This window comes from Pogona vitticeps, chromosome 12 (assembly GCF_051106095.1).
Source record: "Pogona vitticeps strain Pit_001003342236 chromosome 12, PviZW2.1, whole genome shotgun sequence".
NCBI classification, from domain to species: Eukaryota; Metazoa; Chordata; class Lepidosauria; order Squamata; family Agamidae; genus Pogona; species Pogona vitticeps.
In genome coordinates, this window is record NC_135794.1 from 9,917,267 (window position 1) to 9,935,058 (window position 17,792).

General features: G+C 44.9%; 1 protein-coding gene across 2 annotated transcripts in view; it reads right to left on the bottom strand.

Annotated features, from left to right (window-relative positions):
• CCDC33 (coiled-coil domain containing 33) overlaps positions 1 to 17,792 on the bottom strand; it is a 219,247-nt gene that overhangs the window by 148,150 nt on the left and 53,305 nt on the right. Inside the window, exon 4 of one of the 2 annotated variants that reach the window (XM_072982291.2) lies at positions 11,001 to 11,164. The exons of the other annotated variant lie outside the window; for it this stretch is intronic. Within the exon in view, the coding sequence (XP_072838392.2) occupies positions 11,001 to 11,164 (164 nt within the window). The remainder of the gene's footprint in view (positions 1 to 11,000; positions 11,165 to 17,792) is intronic. 2 annotated transcript variants of the gene reach the window in all.

The window sequence follows — 17,792 nt, forward strand, 5'->3', positions numbered from 1 at the left end:
GACTTGGAAGTATTACTAGCAGTGCTAATGCATTCATATTAAATAATCAAAGTCATTTAATGTGTTATTTGACCAAATTCCTTTAGAATTTACCATAATGGTCAGAAAGGAATTAAAATACTGAGAAACAATGATTGGTACTCTGAAATAATATAGTTGACATTTGTTGAGTAAAATAGCTGGATAGATAGCTCAGTTTAGGTACTGTGTCTGGTTGCGAAGCCAGAGGGTAGAAGTTTGATTCCCCACTGTATGCCTCCTGAGAGTAGAGCCAGCCTGGGTGGCCCTGGGCAAACTGCATAGTCCCAGGGCACCCACAGAAGAAGGGAATGGTAAACCACTTCTGAGCATTTTCTACCTGGAACACCCTGAAAAAGGGTCACCATAAGTCAGAATCGGCTTGACGACACATGATTATTATAATAAATAAAATAATGGCATCTGAAGTTGTTGAAAAGGACTAACATACCGTATTTTTCGCACCATAAGACGCATTTTTCCCCACAAAACAGGGGGGTGGAAAGTCTGTGCATCTTATGGAGCGAAGAAAACAGACTATATTTTCCTGTTTTCTTCTCCTAAAAAATTGGTGCGTCTTATGGAAAGGTGCATCTTATGGAGCGAAAAATACGGGTATTAGGGATAGTCTGAATTAATTTGAATGAATTTTCCCCTAGGTCTTAATATAGTCTTGCCTGAATTGCTGGCCAGGATCCCATTATTTACCCCTGCCTATGCCAGTCCAACAGCATAAATATCAGCAATGATTTGTTTCTAGTTAAGAAACTGACGTCTGTATTGCATCAGTCACATGATACAAGCTTAGACTTCTTAACTGGTGGCAATTCACCACTGTGTTTAGCTAGCTGTAGCATCTGGATTTTCCTTCTCCATCTTCAAGGTAGTTCTAGCAATGCACATCTATTCCCTTTACGTAAAAAAATTATGCCAAGCACCTGCTTCCACAACTATCTAATAGGGAATTGGGGGAAGGAGGTGGCTGAGCTGAGATCTCTAGGGAAAAAGAACTAAGTGCCCAGTGAACTCCCTAATAGAAATGTAAATCTCTCAAATCACTTTTGCCCACCGATCAAACATTCCATCTTAAAATTCAGAACCAGCAATGTGAAGAATACTCACTAAAGTCCTTTTAAGGATTTTGAAAGTCCTGCAAGATTCCTTGCCTTCAGCAAAACCAAGAACCCATATGTTTGTTTTGCATTAAAAATGGAAAATGTCATTTCCTCTTGAGAAGCAAAGTATACAGGCAACAGCAATCATAGAAGGGCTGGCAAACTGTTGGAGATTAACAACCTACTCAAGGTCTAAAATTGCATATGAAGGAGCCATCCCAGTTTTGCACATATTTTGTGCAAACAAACAAACAAACAAATAAATTTCTCTGAAATGTGAGGACAGAATGTAGAGTTGCCAACAGTTGTATGCAGTTTTCATAGGTGAGGAATATTACAATTTTTCAACCTCAATTGTATGAATAGGGACTTGCTTCTCTATTAAGAACAGTACTAGGCAGCATACCACACATTTATACAAGAATGAAACACAGCAACAAGGCACAGTCCAGCAATCCACGTTGTGGAAAAGTTGTGGGCATGAGTGAGCAAAAAAACAAAACAAAACAAAACACTGTGAAGAAATGCCTGGGGGAGAATGAACTCATCTGTTGTTCCCCAGACTGGTCCCAACTCATGGCCAAGCTCACGGAGAAGACCAGGTGGAGTTGATTACAACACCAAGCCATCTTCTGCCAAGGCAGAAGTCTAATTGGGAACAGCAGCTCAAGAGAAATATAGCTGATCTGATGCACTCGTGACAGGCTTCTCTATACTTTGAAGAGTTATTTTCAAATTGTTATGGTCATAGCATCAAACTCCAAATATTCATGATGGATACACAAAGAGGACCACGGGGCCGAGACACTCTCCCCAAGCTGTACTCTCTGGGGGCGGTCCTCCAAGAAGGAACGGAGCCAGGCCAATGCCAGGCCACCAATTCCCAACTCGGAGAGCCTCCCCAGGAGGATACCGTTAGAGTAGTACGACAATGGAACCAGTGACTTCAGGAGGTGGTGAGCGCTCCAATGCTGGAGGCATTCAAGAGAAAATTGGACAGCCCTCTGTCAAATCTGCTTTGATTTGGATTCCTGCCTTGAGCAGGGAGTTGGACTCGATAGCCACATAGGCCCCTTCCAACTCCATTATTCCATGCTTCCTAATATCATTTTCTACTTTTACAATTCCTCAATTTTGTTTGCATGTTGGTTCCGATTCAAAGCGTGTGTTCTTTTGGTTCTTGTCTTCTTTTGTTCTTCCTTTCCAGACATGCATGCATGGATGCATGGCACAGCTTTGTGACACAGCTTAGCATATTCCCTGTTTATAAACATTTTATAAACCTCTGTTTGCAAACATTATATAAATAGTCTTTTAGGTTTTCCTAAAAAAAACAGATTGCCGATCCTATATTTCAGCTCTTGCTATGCAGATTTCCATTATGCAACTGACAGTATCTGAAATCTTTGGTCAGGTTGCATGCAGGGTAAGCTTTGCATGTGCCCAAAGACCAGCCTGTCAGTCAGTGGTCTACCACCCTGGCCTGCAGACCCATGTGCGATTCCATCTCATGAGCCCTCCTTTGAACAGTATGTGGCAGCCTGATCCTGCCCTAGAGAAATATTTCCTCTCTGTAGCATCCTGATATGGAAGAATCCATATTTTTTTTATTTTCCTCCTGCTGGTGCTAATTTATGCATGCTAAAAGACCTCTGAAAAATGTGCAACAAACAGCTCTATACTTGGAGAGATGCCAGTCCATTATTTATTCCATGCTTGCTGTCAAATTGTGATGCCATTAAACTGTTTTAGACTCTAGACACGGTGGATTCTCTCCAGGGCTGGACTTCCATTAATACAAGAGCAAAAACCCAGCACCAGTAGAGGGTACAATTCATCTGTGGTCTTCTCAAGTACCTCAAATACCTGTTGTAAAGGGCTGGAGCTGTTGTGGAGCAGCTGCAACGACCACAGGAGGGAGGGGATAAAATGTCACCTCCATTGTCATGCTAGATTTGCATGTCTTGGTCTGACCAAGAATAGATACCCTAGAAGCTTCTGGCTTCAATTACACAGGGAGTAGTGAAGCCACTCTGGCTTTTAACCTGAACTTTACAGTAATCCCCCAGAATGGGTTTAGCAGCTTGATATTAAAGACATCAATATCTGGCAGAATGCCTTCATCCAGTGAGATCTGTCTGACCTACTCAATCATTCCAGGCCGGGCAGTTGAGGTCATTGATCCTAAGAGAGGTCCGAAAAGAGAGGACCAGGAATTGGGCCTTCTTGGTGGTTGTGCCACATCTTTGGAATAGATTAACTGGAGACATTTAAGAGACCGCTGAAAACATGTTGATTTAGGCATTTCAAGATACTACATCAACAGAGTTGCAGAGGCGCTTTCAGCTCTTAAGTCACCAATTCTGCCACCTTGATTTTATTAACTGTTTTCTATACCGTCTTTTCTTTTTAAGTTCAGTTGTTTGATATATATTTATATTGGTTATTATTTAATGTGCTATTGCTGTTTTATTTTGTTGTGATCTGCCCAGAGTGGCCTTAGTAGCTAGAGGGATGGTATACAAATCAAAGGAAGTTCAGACTAAAAGCCGAATAAAGTTCATCTCCCCCATGAAATTGGAGCCACCAGGCTCTACTGGCTAGGTCTCTTTTCAAAAAGCAATACATGCTGCTCCTGTTGATTCAAAATGTGCTAAGCTAGCTCTCCTACAGTGTTTTTTTTCCTTTTTTTCTTTTGGATGGGGAAAGAGACTCCTGAACTCTGCTCCTGCCGTGCATGATCAGTCCAGTATAACTGAGTGGGGTGAAAAGATAAGCAAACCTTTCTGCTCATTACAGTTGCCTCTTAATTAAGCCAGTTCTCGTTTTTCTTTTCCTTTCAAAAGGAGCTGAGCAGCTTCTGTAAGGGAGTGAGGGATCAACACATGGAAAGTAATCAGGATTATGGCCCTCATCCTCACTGCCAACCTCCATCTGAGTGATTAGGTTTTCTGCATGCATCTCTACTACTGCCTAGGCTTCTTCTATTCCTGAATGACAGACTATCTAGGAGAAGATGGAGTCTGCCCATGCTGGACATCTCCAAGCAGAATCTAGACAACCAGGATATGAAGACGATTCCCCTGCTATGGCTCTGTCCTGTGGGATCATGAGAATTATGGTCTGGTGTGGTTCTTAAAGTCTCTGTTAGGGAGCTGCTATATACTCCCTTGAATTACAGCACAGAATTCTCCATTCACCCAAAATTGTTAGAACCATTAATGTTTTCAACTACATCACCCAGTATAGGCCATGCTGGCTAGGGATGGTGTAAACTTTAGTCCCAAACATAACATTTCTAAGCCCTGGGCATCCCTATAAATATACCTATAGTTTCGCTGAGAATGGGAACTTTCTTTTTTATTAAATCAGAATTTATCAAAACTTACAAAAGGAGGCAAAACTAATAGATTTGTCCATCTCCTTGTTAAATCCAGTAACACCTGGCCAAAATGTGTCAATAGAACATTTTCCAATAAAGTTCTGCCTCATCCAGAGCTGCTGAAGCCCATCAGCACCAAAAGGGAATATTAATCAGTGTCTACCCCCTACAGACAGGGACATGGTGGCGCTGCGGGCTAAACCACAGAAGTCTGTGTGCTGCAGGGTCAGAAGACCAGCTGTCGCAAGATCGAATCCACGCAACGGAGTGAGCGCCCGTCGTTTTGTCCCCGCTCCTTGCCAACCTAGCAGTTAAAAAGCATGGAAAAATGCGAGTAGGTAAATAGGTACCATCTTGGTGGGAAGGTAAAACGGCGCTCCCTAGTCACGCTGGCCACGGACAAGCGCTGGCTCTACAGCTTGAAAAACGGGGATGAGCACCGTCCCCTAGAGTCGGACACAACTGGACTAAAAATGTCAAGGGGAACCTTTACCTTTACCCCCTACAGAGAATTTTGGGAAGAGTTTCTCTCCAGTGAACTGGTCTGTGGGTGGGGCAGGGAATCCTTTTTGACTGGTGTATCTGTCCATAAGTAGGACCTCCCAAAATGTGAGAACCATGATCCTAAGTTATACATAAAAGGACAATTGGACAGCACTGTCGCAAAACCTGTTTGGTGCTAATTACACATACAGATAGGCTAAATAAATAATTTTGTACGCATTGTGGAAAAGGTTATATGTCACCGGAAATTCTTCCAGGTCAGCTGGATAAACATATGATGAAACAGAAATGTTTTGTTGTTGTTGTTGTTCAAAATCTGAACATTTTTCCTGGAGGAAGTATGGTCAAGCAAAAAGAAATCACTACTTTATGCCTCATCACAAAACATATGTTGAGATTAAAATCTTTGTAAGAAAAAACAACAATTTGAATTAAAGTTCATTGGGAAATATTAACTTAAAAGATCACACAGATTTTCAAGTCTTCCATGCCACTGTTCCATGCTAAAAAAAAATTCCAGACTTCAATCCTGTGCACATTTACCTAGCAGTAAGCCTTGTAGATTACAAGCTTTTGAGTAAACACTCACAAGTGTTTACTTGTGAGTGCCACCAGTTCTTAGAGTTTTTCTTTGCAGTTTTAAGATTTAGGGTTATCTCCACCTGTGCCCCATCTCTTAACACCCAGACAGGCTCGTATAGGGAGATGTGGTTGGTGAGACAGCTTGATCCTAAGTCATTTAGGGCTTTATAGCTTGGAACCAGCACTTTGAATTGTGCCTGGACACAGACTGGCAGGCAGTGGAGCTGCTGTAACGGGGGTGGGGGTGGTTATGTGATCCCAGTAACTGGCCCCAGTTAAGAATCTGGCAGCTGTATTTTGGACCCACTGAAGTTTCCAAACACTTTCAAGAGAATGTCCAACTGCAGCTCCCATCAGCCCTAGCACAGATTGCTGTGAGTTGTAATCCAATACCAACCATCTGGACAGCCACACACGGAGCCTTTTGGAGAGTCCCAATGAGCTCCTTTCCTTCAACGAGTCTTATCTTGTCACCAGCATTGTTCTTAGCTGTGCATCCTCCCTTTCTCCTCTTTGCTCCCTCCAGGAAGCAGAGAGAACCAATGAGTAACCCAACAAACGTATCTCTTCCTCTTACTTCTCACCATTACTATTGTCCGGGCTGGGCAAACAAGCACACTGCCATGATGAACAAGAGGAGCAAGTCCAAGGGGCTCAGAACAGTGGGCTTCCTGCTAACATTTGGGCACTTATTGTCTTCTGGCTACACTAATCCTTGATCGCATCCATGTGCTCAGCTTTCCATTCTTCGATGAGAACAGAAGAGCGTTCAACCTTGTTTGCACAGAGGCAAAGTGTTGAGCTCCTCTGCGTCTCCTGATGCTTTCAGAGAGAGTCTACATGCCATGGAACCACCACCCTTCATTAATGAGCTGCTCAGAATTCAGACCTGCTTCCCCTGCCTGATCACAAAACAAATGATACTCTTTCAATTAATCAGCCGGGCCAAAGTTGCTGGGCTTTAATTGAGTCCCAGGATGCATCTATTATACACAAGGCAGGGAGAGGGGGGAAAAAACGACAGGCATCAAGGCACAGATTTATTCTGTTTATCACATGCTAGGTTTAAAATGCCAGAGCATCCACCTATCCTCTAGGTTCTCTGGCATAATGTATTTCCTCCAGCCCCCAAAAGCAACAAATGAATACAGAAGAGCTGATAACCTTCTGATCAACTCCTGATATGGGAATTATGCCACATTTTTCAGTTGAGTCCAAACCTGCTCACCCCCTCATAGCTTTTCAGTGTGTTTGTTATCACTGCGATAGATTACAGGCAGCAAATTCATGATTGGTAGCGAACAGCACCCATGGTTTAGACACAAGTGATGAATCCAAGACCCAGGCTGCCTGGAATCTGGATGGTTTCTAATGTAAGAGACGAGGGGTTGAAAAGGAAAGTCACGGAGAAGATATGTTTAGCATCCATCAGAAGCTGAGGCGAGTCCTTTCTGTCTCACAGACACAAGTGTATGGTCTGGATAAAAGACAAAGGCCCTCGTTCCCCAAACTCATTCACTGGAGTATACAACTTCAAAACTTTAACGATCTGGGAGGTGGACAAGGTGTTGCACATGGAGCCAGTGGCTTCTGTGTTGTCATTGGTCTTCTTCACCTGGAGTAACTGGACAGCCTGGATGAGGGGCTCCTTGGCTCGGCTGTTCCCCAGGTTCTTGTCACAAAGCTATTCCTCCAGCTCACTGGTTCTTAACCTTGAGTTACTCAGGAGTTTTGGACTGCAACTCCCAGAAGCCTTCACCACCAACTGTGCTGGCTGGGGTTTCTGGGAGTTGCAGTTCAAAAACATCCGAGTAACAAAGGTTAAGAACCACTGCTCCAGCTGACCCACATGGTACCTGAACTGCATCTCCTTGCTCCAGGAGCACATGTCCTTCCACGGACACAGGTTGTTAAGGCTCACAACCCCAATGATGTAGAAGATCTGCTTGACCACCTGTTTGATCAGCCCCTTCTTTCCCTTCTATCTCACCCCAATAGGGAGAATTGCATGCTTTCTTCTTCCTACACTCCTCCTCAGCCACATCTCTAGGGACCTTCAAACTAACCCACTATTCCTTTATGATATCTTCACAACGTTCTTCTGTCTTTTCTGCTTCATTCTCTTAGCTATCGTGCACTGGCAGCAGCATTGCAGGTAGACAATCACCTTCAGAGTCCTACAGTTGCACCTGTGAGCCAACCAGCTCTGGTTTATACACCAGACATAATGTGGAGTCGTGCCATTCAGCATCTCCATCCAGAGATGAAAAGAATTTCTGAACTGATGCACTACCATCTTCTTATGCTCCTTGCTGGTATGGACCACTTTAGACTTTGGCTAGCTTGACAGGGGTTTGATTGGAGGGTGTCAAGGTAGAGCTGGAATGTTTCTCATCCTGGAACAGCTCAGGCAGCATCTTTAGCTTAGTTGATTTCTCAACATTGGTCTGCTCTTCATAGACAGTGTCTTTGTTTTTTTCCAGAAATCATTCACACCAGTATTCTACCTTACATTCTTCATCCAGCAAGGCCAAAATACAGTACCCAGTTTGGCCTCTATGAGGTTAAAGTAGGGCTGATTGTCATAGAAGTCAATCAAGATCTAATAAATTTGTTCTCTCATATATTCTTCCTGCTCCAACTGGAAGACATGCATATTGAACTGTTGCTCCAACTTCCCATTGGCATAGTTGATACAAAATTGTTCAGAACTGTTGATCTCAAAGGTTTCAAACCCAAGATGTCCAAGACGCCAATGAAGGAGTGCTGCTTCATGGTGGAATGTAGGGCTTTGTCCATGTGGGTCCAGTTGAAGAGACAGGCATAGATATGTCTAGGCCAGCATCCTGTGGGATCTAGGTGGTCACCAAGAATTTGCTTCTACTCTGTGGCTGAAGCGGGCACTGGTGTCTCTGCAGACATGGCTCCCACACAAATGTGCCAGCCGCCCCACCAGCAGAAAGAACTCCCACCCCAGAAGGAGGAGGAGGAGGAGGAGGAGGAGGAAAAGCAGCCACTCTTCTTCTGCTGCCACCACCACCAGTGCACACAAGATGGCTGCTGGGGTCCAGGCAACCAGGAGAGCACACCAGCAAGCGCACTATCCCTTACACCCTCTGCCTCAGCTCACTTGGCCAAAGAGCAAAACCAAGAGTCTATATCACTGGTCTCTCTCTGCTGCTTCATTTAATTAGAGTAGAAACTACATCAAAACATTGCCTTACAGAGTACTTGCAATATTGTGCCAGCCAGTCAGCCACGTCCTTCTGTGCTATACTCCATTCCATTATGCAAACCAAGTTAAACCTTATTTGTGTTGGGGGGCAGGGTTAACAGTGGAGGCTGATGATACCAATGTTGCAGGGAAGGGGGAATAACTCTGGGTTTGAAGTGCTGACTCCCATCCCCTAGATCAGGGGTCCCCAATCCCCAGTCCGTGGACCGGTGGCCTTGCCGGGACTGGACCGTGGAGACAAATGTCCTGGGCCCCCTGCAAATGCAGACACATGCATGCCCCTCCCATACATGCACAGCCCCTCCCATGCACACACAGCCCCTCCCACAGCCCCTCCCATGCATGCATGGCCCCTCCCACAGCCCCTCCCATGCATGCACAGCCCCTCCCATGGCCCCTCCCACAGGCCCCTCCCATGGACATCCCACACACACACTAAACCAGTGGAGGCAAAAAGGTTGGGGACCACTGCCCTAGATAGTTGCAGCACCTTAAAGGAAAATGTTCAGAATAAAATCCCTGCAGAGGGTGCCATGTAAGCAATGGCACTCACACAGGACCAGAGGCAACAGCTTGTTTCTAATTCTTTATTAAGTACACGTGTGCCATGTCTTCCAGTCCATGCATATCCTCGGTGGTACAGTGAAACACCTTGGCATTCAGATGCATGCCAGTACCCACAGCCAGCACCCACTCCACAATAAACGCCCCAAAATTCATGATCATGTCCACATCAAGCGAATGAGACACAACTGTTTTGTAGAACGAATGGCTTTTAACTGCCCATTCAACACCAAGTCCCTCTTAATACTTTCCTACATTATCAATTACAGCAGTAGTAGCTTGTGACAGTATCTTATTGCTGGGAAAATCCATTTCTTTCCCAGGTATTGTGACAATTGCAACTAAGTTTAGAGGCAACAGGGAAGCCTGGGAAGAAGGATGACATCACAGTGTCTGAAACTCAAGAAGTCCAAAAACATCAACCCCTCAAGCCCTGGCTCCACTACACCCCTACACCTCCTCTGTCCCCATTTTCATTCTCACAATAAGCTGATGATGGAGGTGAGGAAAAGGAATTTGCCTAAATTGTTTTAAACCAAAATGATTTAGATTTTTTATTGTTTTGAAAGAAAGTGTGTGTGTTTACATATGCATGTGTGCTTGATTACAGATTCATCAAATGGGTGGCTGGCTATGGCAAAAAGTGCTTGAGAAAGCAGAATACGTTCCATATGCATTGTCTCCAACGCATTTTTGGTATCACCTGGCAGGACAAAGTCCCAACTAGAGTAGTCCTAGATCGAGCTGGAATTTTTAGCATGTATACATTACTGAAATAGCGACGTCTACATTGGCTTGGGCATGCTTTAAGAATCAGATTCCAAAAGATCTCCTGTATGGAGAATTAGTGCAGGGACATCGCCCCAGAGGGAGACCACAGCTGCAATACAAGGATATCTGCAAGCGGGATCTGAAAGCCTTAGGAATGGACCTCAACAGATGGGAAACCCTGACATCTGAGCATCCAGCCTGGAGGCAGGCGCATCATGGCTTCTCCCAATTTGAAGAGACACCTGTCCAGCAGGCCGAGGCAAAGAGGCAGTCCTGAAAGCAGCAAAATCAGGGAGCTAGACGGGGTGCAGATTGTATTTGTCCTCGATGTGGAAGGGATGGTCACTCTTGAATTGGCCTTCTCAGCCACACTATACACTGTTCCAAGTCCTCCATGCAGAGCAAGATACCATAGTCTCTCATGACTAAAGGATGCCTATTCTATTCTATTCATTGGGAAAGAAGTGCCTAGGGCAGATTATTGCATTCTTTACATAATTATATGAAAGTAACTGTTTTGCAAATGATAGCATCAACACACTCCTTTTAATTTGGAAACAGTGTGCAAAAGTGCAAGCATTAAGATAAATGTAGTATAAAACACCAAAAGAGGCAAACGTTTTCACATCCACATCCAGCATCTTCCATCAAGTCTTGCGACCCAATGCAAAACAAGCAAAGGGAAAAAAAATGTTCTGGAGGACAGAATTTGGAGAAATATAACAACATCTAATTTGTCAATTGTGCAATGGTCCTTTAGAAATACCTGGGGCCTTGCGCTTTGGAAAACCATGAAAGAAAGAGGCACAAAGAGGGAGAAGACACTCACATAATGACATACGGGATGGGAACGTTGCCCTTGTTGGTTGAGGGCAGGTTGTTTGCACCATGCAGTGTGATGGTGATGGATTCCTTCTCCGGGTTGGCCAGATGCCAGTCATTGGTGGGCGATGTCAGCGCTGGCTGCCCTGGTTCTGCAGGATCTTCCTTCACCTGCCAGGTAGAAACATAAGCAATGTAAAAACCCTGGACAGAGTGGAGCCTTCCTGCCTTGTCTATGGGGCACAAGGCCATGGGAAAGGAGTCCAAGTGACGGTACATTCTCCCTCGGTTCACTCAATTCCTGTTTCCTTCCCCTTCTTATGTCTTCCTTGACTGTACAGTGGACCCTCGACTTACGGAATTAATCCGTATTGGAACAGTGGCTGCAGGTTGAAAAATTTGTAGGTCGAGGCTCTATTGACCTACAATGCATTGAAAACCGATTAATCTGTAACCGGCCGTTTTTGTTCCATTTTGGTTGTTTTATTTCCGGTATGTAGGTCGATTCTCTGCAAGTCGAACCTAAATTTTGCGCCCAGAGAAGTCTGTAACTCGAAAAGTCTGTAAGTGGAGCCATCTGTTAAGTCGAGGGTCCACTGTATTTGTAGATTGTAAGCCCCTTGGAGCTGAGATCTGTCCCGCCACACCGCATCAGATACAAGAGCAGTGTTCCAGTGGAGCCAATGCCCTGAACTGAGGGCGCTGTGTTGGGTCCCCAAGAGTCCAGCAGGACATTTGGGCATCTCGTAGCTGGCCATAGGGCCCCCCGTGAGCCAGGCTTAGAAACATAAGGCCTGAACATCTACCTGCCTTAGGGGTGTGGCACACACAGGGTCCAGTCAAGCCTCCTGCCTATTGATTACGATATACAGTGGTACCTCACTGTGTGAAAACATCGCTGAACGGGGCAGAAAAGCCCATTTAATGTGTTCCAATCGGCTGATTTACTCACCATTCAGTGATGTTTTGCAATGGCCGGCAGCCATTTTTGCGCCCTCCCCTCGCTTAACGAGGGCACGAAAACGCTGCGTGCGGCCATTTAGGGGCTTCCAGCGGCCATTTTGGGGCTTCCAGCAGCCATTTTGTAGCCGCCGAACAGCTGATCGGCGGGTCGCAAAGCGAAGGTCGGTAAGCGAACCGCTTACCGACCTTCGCTCTGCGATTTTCGCCCTATGCAGGCATCGGTGTGCGATCGCATTCGCGATCACAAAACCGGCCTCGTAGAGCGAATTCATCGCTCTACGGTGCACTCGTTGTGCGAGGCACCACTGTACTATATGTAGAGCTTTTTAGGATCACAGTTTCCAGAATCCCCCAGTCGTCATGGGGGATGATGACTTTCCAGACTCTGGTGAGGATGAAAGATACAGCCCATCCCACTTTGCCAGGCCAGGATGCTATAGGGAAGCACAAGCAAGAGTTAAACTGCTTTACAGCCTTCTCGACTTGCAAATGAAGGACAGCAGAGGATCTTTTCAATCATTTTTTTCATTAGCAGCTCATCGAGCTTCATCGACAGGAATCATTCCCCAGGGCCTTGCAAAGGGTCCCTCCTTTTAATTCAAAGAGCTTTTGAGCACATGTACATTTTCCCCTCTCTTGTCACCAGTCAAAACTAGAGATGGGAACAATAATTAAAAAAAAAAAAACGGAATAGCAGTACAGTATTTGTCAAAAACCACCAGTTTGTTCCACATTTGTCACTCTGTATTTGTTCAATACCGAAAACCTGATGAGCACAAAGCAGCCAAGTTTTGCGTATTGTTGATTCCTTGATTTCAACTGCATCCTGCTGTTGCCAATCAGAAGCTCTGGCCAGGCCTGGAAGGGACTTAGAGAGACTTCCTGGATTGGCAGGGCAGGCAGCCAGTAAAGTTGCTGAAAGGGCTGTGGGGGGAGTCCCTTGCTAATAGGCTTTAAAAAGCATTTTTCTGCATCCATTTTGCACTCCTGCTCTGAGGCTTTGTGTGGGCTGCTGGTGTGCTGTCTGTGTGCTTTAGGTAGCTAGCGGTTTTTCAGTGCGGCAGCAAAGCATTTAAAATAACATTTATTTATTTCACTATTACTGTTATTATTTGAAATACTGGGAATTTGAGGAGGGCTTTCTTTAGCTGGGTACATTTTAATTCAGAGGCTACTTATATTTTTAGGGTTAGAGTAGAGCGGATGTTCGCTAGGTGTGTGTGTGTATTTTACCCTTCGTTTATTTCAAAGTTCATGTGTGTGTCTGTGTTGGGGACTGTCTATTTAGTTATTTTGGGGCATATCGTTATTTTTCCTGCTCCTTTATCCCCCATTACTCGTTTTTAAAAAAACATGTTTTAAAAAAACACCTTCAGTTCCTTCCTCACCATTCTGTTTCTCCTTTAAAAAATAAAATTTATTATTATACCCTCTCCTAGGTTACCCCACTTAGTTTTACCTTCCCTTCCACTTCATTGGAAGTGTGGTTTAGGAGGCAGCCGGGTACATACAGAACAGGTGGAGATGAAAGGCCGTGGGGGTCTCTTAACAGGGTGGCTACATCCGTCGCTAGCACCGTTCCTTACAGGCGGGTATGGAAGCACAGCTTCTTCTGGTGCCCAAAGAACTGCCACTCCTATTTTCTGAGGAGTTACTGGTTCCACAGGATCCAGAAACCTCCCAGTCCTTGGAACCAGTAACGGCAGGGCAGCTTTCCCCAACACTCCCACCTCTGTCCCCAGTGCCATCTCCTCCATCCTCTCAGACCAGCACCACTGGCACACAATCTTCTTCCCAGGCCAGCAGCAGGCAGTGGGACGTCGTAATGCCAAACAGGGCAGAAGGGTGCTGTGGGATCATTTCACAACAGTCAACGATAACCTACGGCTGGCATGCTGCAATGCCTGCCTTGTGGTGGTCTGGAGGGGATCAGACCCCAGGCATCTGTCCTCCACCATCCTCTATCAACAACTGGTGAGGCAGCACCCAAGGCTCCTGTCTGGAGAAGGCTTGGGTTTGTTTGTTTTTTGTTTTGTTTTGTTTTGTTTTTTTGCCCCCTGGTTATGACCCCCTCCAAGTTTAGTGAAGATTGGGTTTCCCCAAGCCAGTGGTGAAAGTGCACTTTCCTGGAGGGGACCCACTTTGTGGGTGTATAGCTTGAATGGTGTGGGTTTGGGCTGAGACTGGGTTGGGTTGGCAGGACCTAGACCTAGAGGACGAAGGGGAGACTCCGGCTTGGACCTGTCACCCTCTGAAGGAGTGGGCAGAGGCTAGAAAACAACGGGTGCCCATCTTCTGTGCCCTTGGAGAAAACCAGCCAGAAAACCAAGCCCAGAACCCCTGAATTGGGGAACCATTCTGGCCTGCTCAAAGGCGAGGACACAGGGAAGGTGTGCTTCTCTTCAGCCCACAACCTCCAGTGACCTCTTGGAAACTGAGATCTAATGGGCACCTCAGCCTCGCCGTGAGGCAGAGGAGGTGCTGGCAGACGAGGTGGCAGAAGGATGAGCTCAGGAGATGCCGGAGGCTTCAAAAAGCCAGCATTACTGGTCCTCTTTAAAGGGCATCAGATGGCTGGGCCCTTCGTCATGGGCTGCACTCTGCACCAGCCCAGTGATGGGAACTTGCATCCGGGTGAGGACGGCAAGCAGCGGGGGTCTCGTGGGGTTAACTAACAGACTATTGAGATGAGTAGAAGCAGGCACCCAACCATACTCTGCTCCCCACCTTAATAAAGACCAAGTAACAATGATTTCACAGCGCTCATGATCAAAGAAACGCTCCTAGTCCTGTCCCCCCCCACTCCGTTGACATAGTTCAGTGGTGGGCAATTAATTTCTATGGGGGGCACATGAAAAATCTGAACTGTTTGGGGGCCGAACCAACTTTACTTAAAAATAAAATGAAACAGTGATGTTATGATTGTTTTTATTTTAAACTTGTTAATCTTCATAAATACTAAAGAGTTTTTTTGCGGTATGTTAAAGATAAGCAACTGATCAACTTTAGACAAAAAGCTATAAATGGTTTTGATGTTCAAAAATGTCCGCGGGCCGGACAGGAGCAGCTCGAGGACCGTATGTGGCTCTCGGGCCGCAGTTTGCCCAGGTCTGATATAGTCGGTGATCACATAGAGTCTCTCTCCTCACAATTGGGACTATTATTAAAAGTTAGGATTCAAGTCACATTGAGAAGGTCCCCATGCAGTAGACTGACCTCCTTCATGTGCATAAAGCAACAGGGATAATTGAATAACAACGGTCTCCCTGTTCATGCTTTCAAAGTAATGCTCTTTCTCTATCAAATTTTACTGATGTCCATGCATAGATCGAACTTGCAATGACTAATTCATAAAATCATAGAATAAGAGTAACTATATGAGGCCATCATGTCCATCCTCCTGCTCAATGCAGAAATCCAAATCAAACTAGATATGAAAGATGGTTGTCTAATTTTCTCTTGAATGCCTACGGCACTGAAGTACTCAACACCTCCTGAGGTAATTGGTTCCATTGTTATACTGCTCTAACAGGATGTTTTTCCTGATATTCAACTGAAACCTAGTTTTCTTTGAGCCCATTATTACATGTCCTGCATTTTGGGATGATGGAGAACAGATTCTGTTCCTTTATATGATAATATTTCAAGAATATGAACAGTGCTATCATCTTTCCCCTCAGTTTTCTTTTCACAAGGATAAACATGCCCAGATATTTCAGTCTTTCTTCACAGAGCTTGATTACAGTCTTTCTCCACAGAGCCCTGATCATCCTTAATGCGTTCCTCTGAACTTGTTCTACTTGGTCTACACAGGACGCAGAACACAAGATGAGACCTAACCAGTACCAAATAGACATGAACTAGTACTTCACAAGATTTGAAGACTATATTTCTATTAAAGCAACCTAATAATAATAATAATAATAATAATTATTATTATTATTATTATTATTATTATTATTATTATTATTATTATTATTATTATTATTATTGTTGTTGTTGTTGTTGTTGTTGTTGTTGTTGTTGTTGTTGTTGTTGTTGTTGTTGTTATTGTTATTGTTATTGTTATTGTTATTGTTATTGTTATTGTTATTCTATTTGGCATAACACTTTCAGTTTATATTCAGCTTGTGATCTACAATTCCAAGATCCTTCTTGTTCATAGTAGAAATTATACCCCAGTCAAAGTCTGTAGACTATACTGGCCCAGCACCTCAGCAATTGTGGCTAATTGATAAGGTGCTAGGTGCTTCTCAGTAGTACAATCCGCGCATGACCAACCACCCTACTGAGATGCACTCCAAGCCCTTGTCCATTAGCTGCATTGTGCCTCAGTAAGTTTACACAGACCTTACAAGAACACCAGTCAGATTCTGGCCACCCATCCAATATGCCAGTGGCTTCCATTTTGTAAGCTGTGTGCATACAAATCAGGTGACAGGCACCCTGCCAGCCCAGTGAACCCTGCCCCCTCTCTGGGTTGCCCTGGCAGCAAGACTGAGTTCTGCGCTATTCCCAGCAGGCCTATTGATGGCTGAGAGAGGAAAAATGTGAGGTTAAAAGCAAAGCCCCTCTCTCTGAATGTGAGGCGACAGCTGTAATCATCCTGTGATGGGGAATCAAAGAGGAAATAATCAGAGAGGGCAACAGGCTGTGACTAACGACTCTTTGGCAGAGGAGGTTGGGTGGAGAGAAGGGTGAAATTGCTCAGAGGTAAACGAGCAGCACAAAGAAGGGTCTCCAGCTTAGTTTCTGTAGCCGTTTTGTACGCCACGTGCTGTGGCATCAGGTCCAAGTCATTGTACCCCCCGGGGTTGAAAATGTGGATTGCTCTGCTCCCAACTAAACCCACTGACTCAATCAAAATTACATCAGGATTACAGTAATTTACTATTTACCTATTCATTCTACGTCTGCTTTAGATGATGTTAGTGACTAGATTCAAGCCTTAGAAGAACTGTATTCATTCAAAATCTTTCTTTTTGTTCGCATTCTTTTTGATTGCATTTTTTTTTCTGGCTTGCATTCAAAAATGTATGTCTGCATGTAACTATTGTTACATACAGCACTGATGTTACCTGTCTGTCATGGGTTTGGAGGGAAAGTTCCATCCTATGGGGAGTGGAAGGCGGGACATCAGGAGGAGGGGCTGTACTGTATAAATATGTGAAGCGTGTGTGGAGAGTTTATGGGATGCTGAGAGACACTGGGATGTGACGAAGCAGCAGCTGGGAAGAAGAAGCTGTTGTGGGAGTCTGTGTGTCAGACAGGGTACTACTGTGTGTCAGAGTACCAACCTGATAGGTTCAGGTGTCTGTTGGTTAGCCAGAACTGATGGGTTCAGGGTCTGTGCTTTAAGTTAAGGGTTCTGGGTGAACCACACTGTGTGTATGTATGAGTGAGAATAAGCCACGTTACTTTATTTTATTCACCTAATCATTTTATTATCTCTGTGTGTATTTAAATAAACCTTATTCGTTTTATTGTTTAAAAATCCATCCCTGGTCTGTGTGACTTCTTACAGGGAATGGTTGGTGGCAGCTTAGTGTAACTGTGTGACATATCCCAGTAGGTCTGGGTTTGTCACATTGATTGGTGTCCAGCGTGTGGGATACGACTGGTCCAGTTGTCCAGCGGTCCAGCAAAGCCTTGGCAAGTGTGCCCAGAGCAAGGGGGGTCTAGTCAGGGACAGTCTGAGGCGCGTAGGTAATCTTCTAGGTGTACCTCACGGGGAGGTGCGCTAGTAGAAGAACGTGCCAACTGGGGAGACTTAGATTAAGGTGCTCTGAGGCAGCCTAGTTTTGGCGGGAAAAAGCTGAGGCAAAACTGCGTAGTA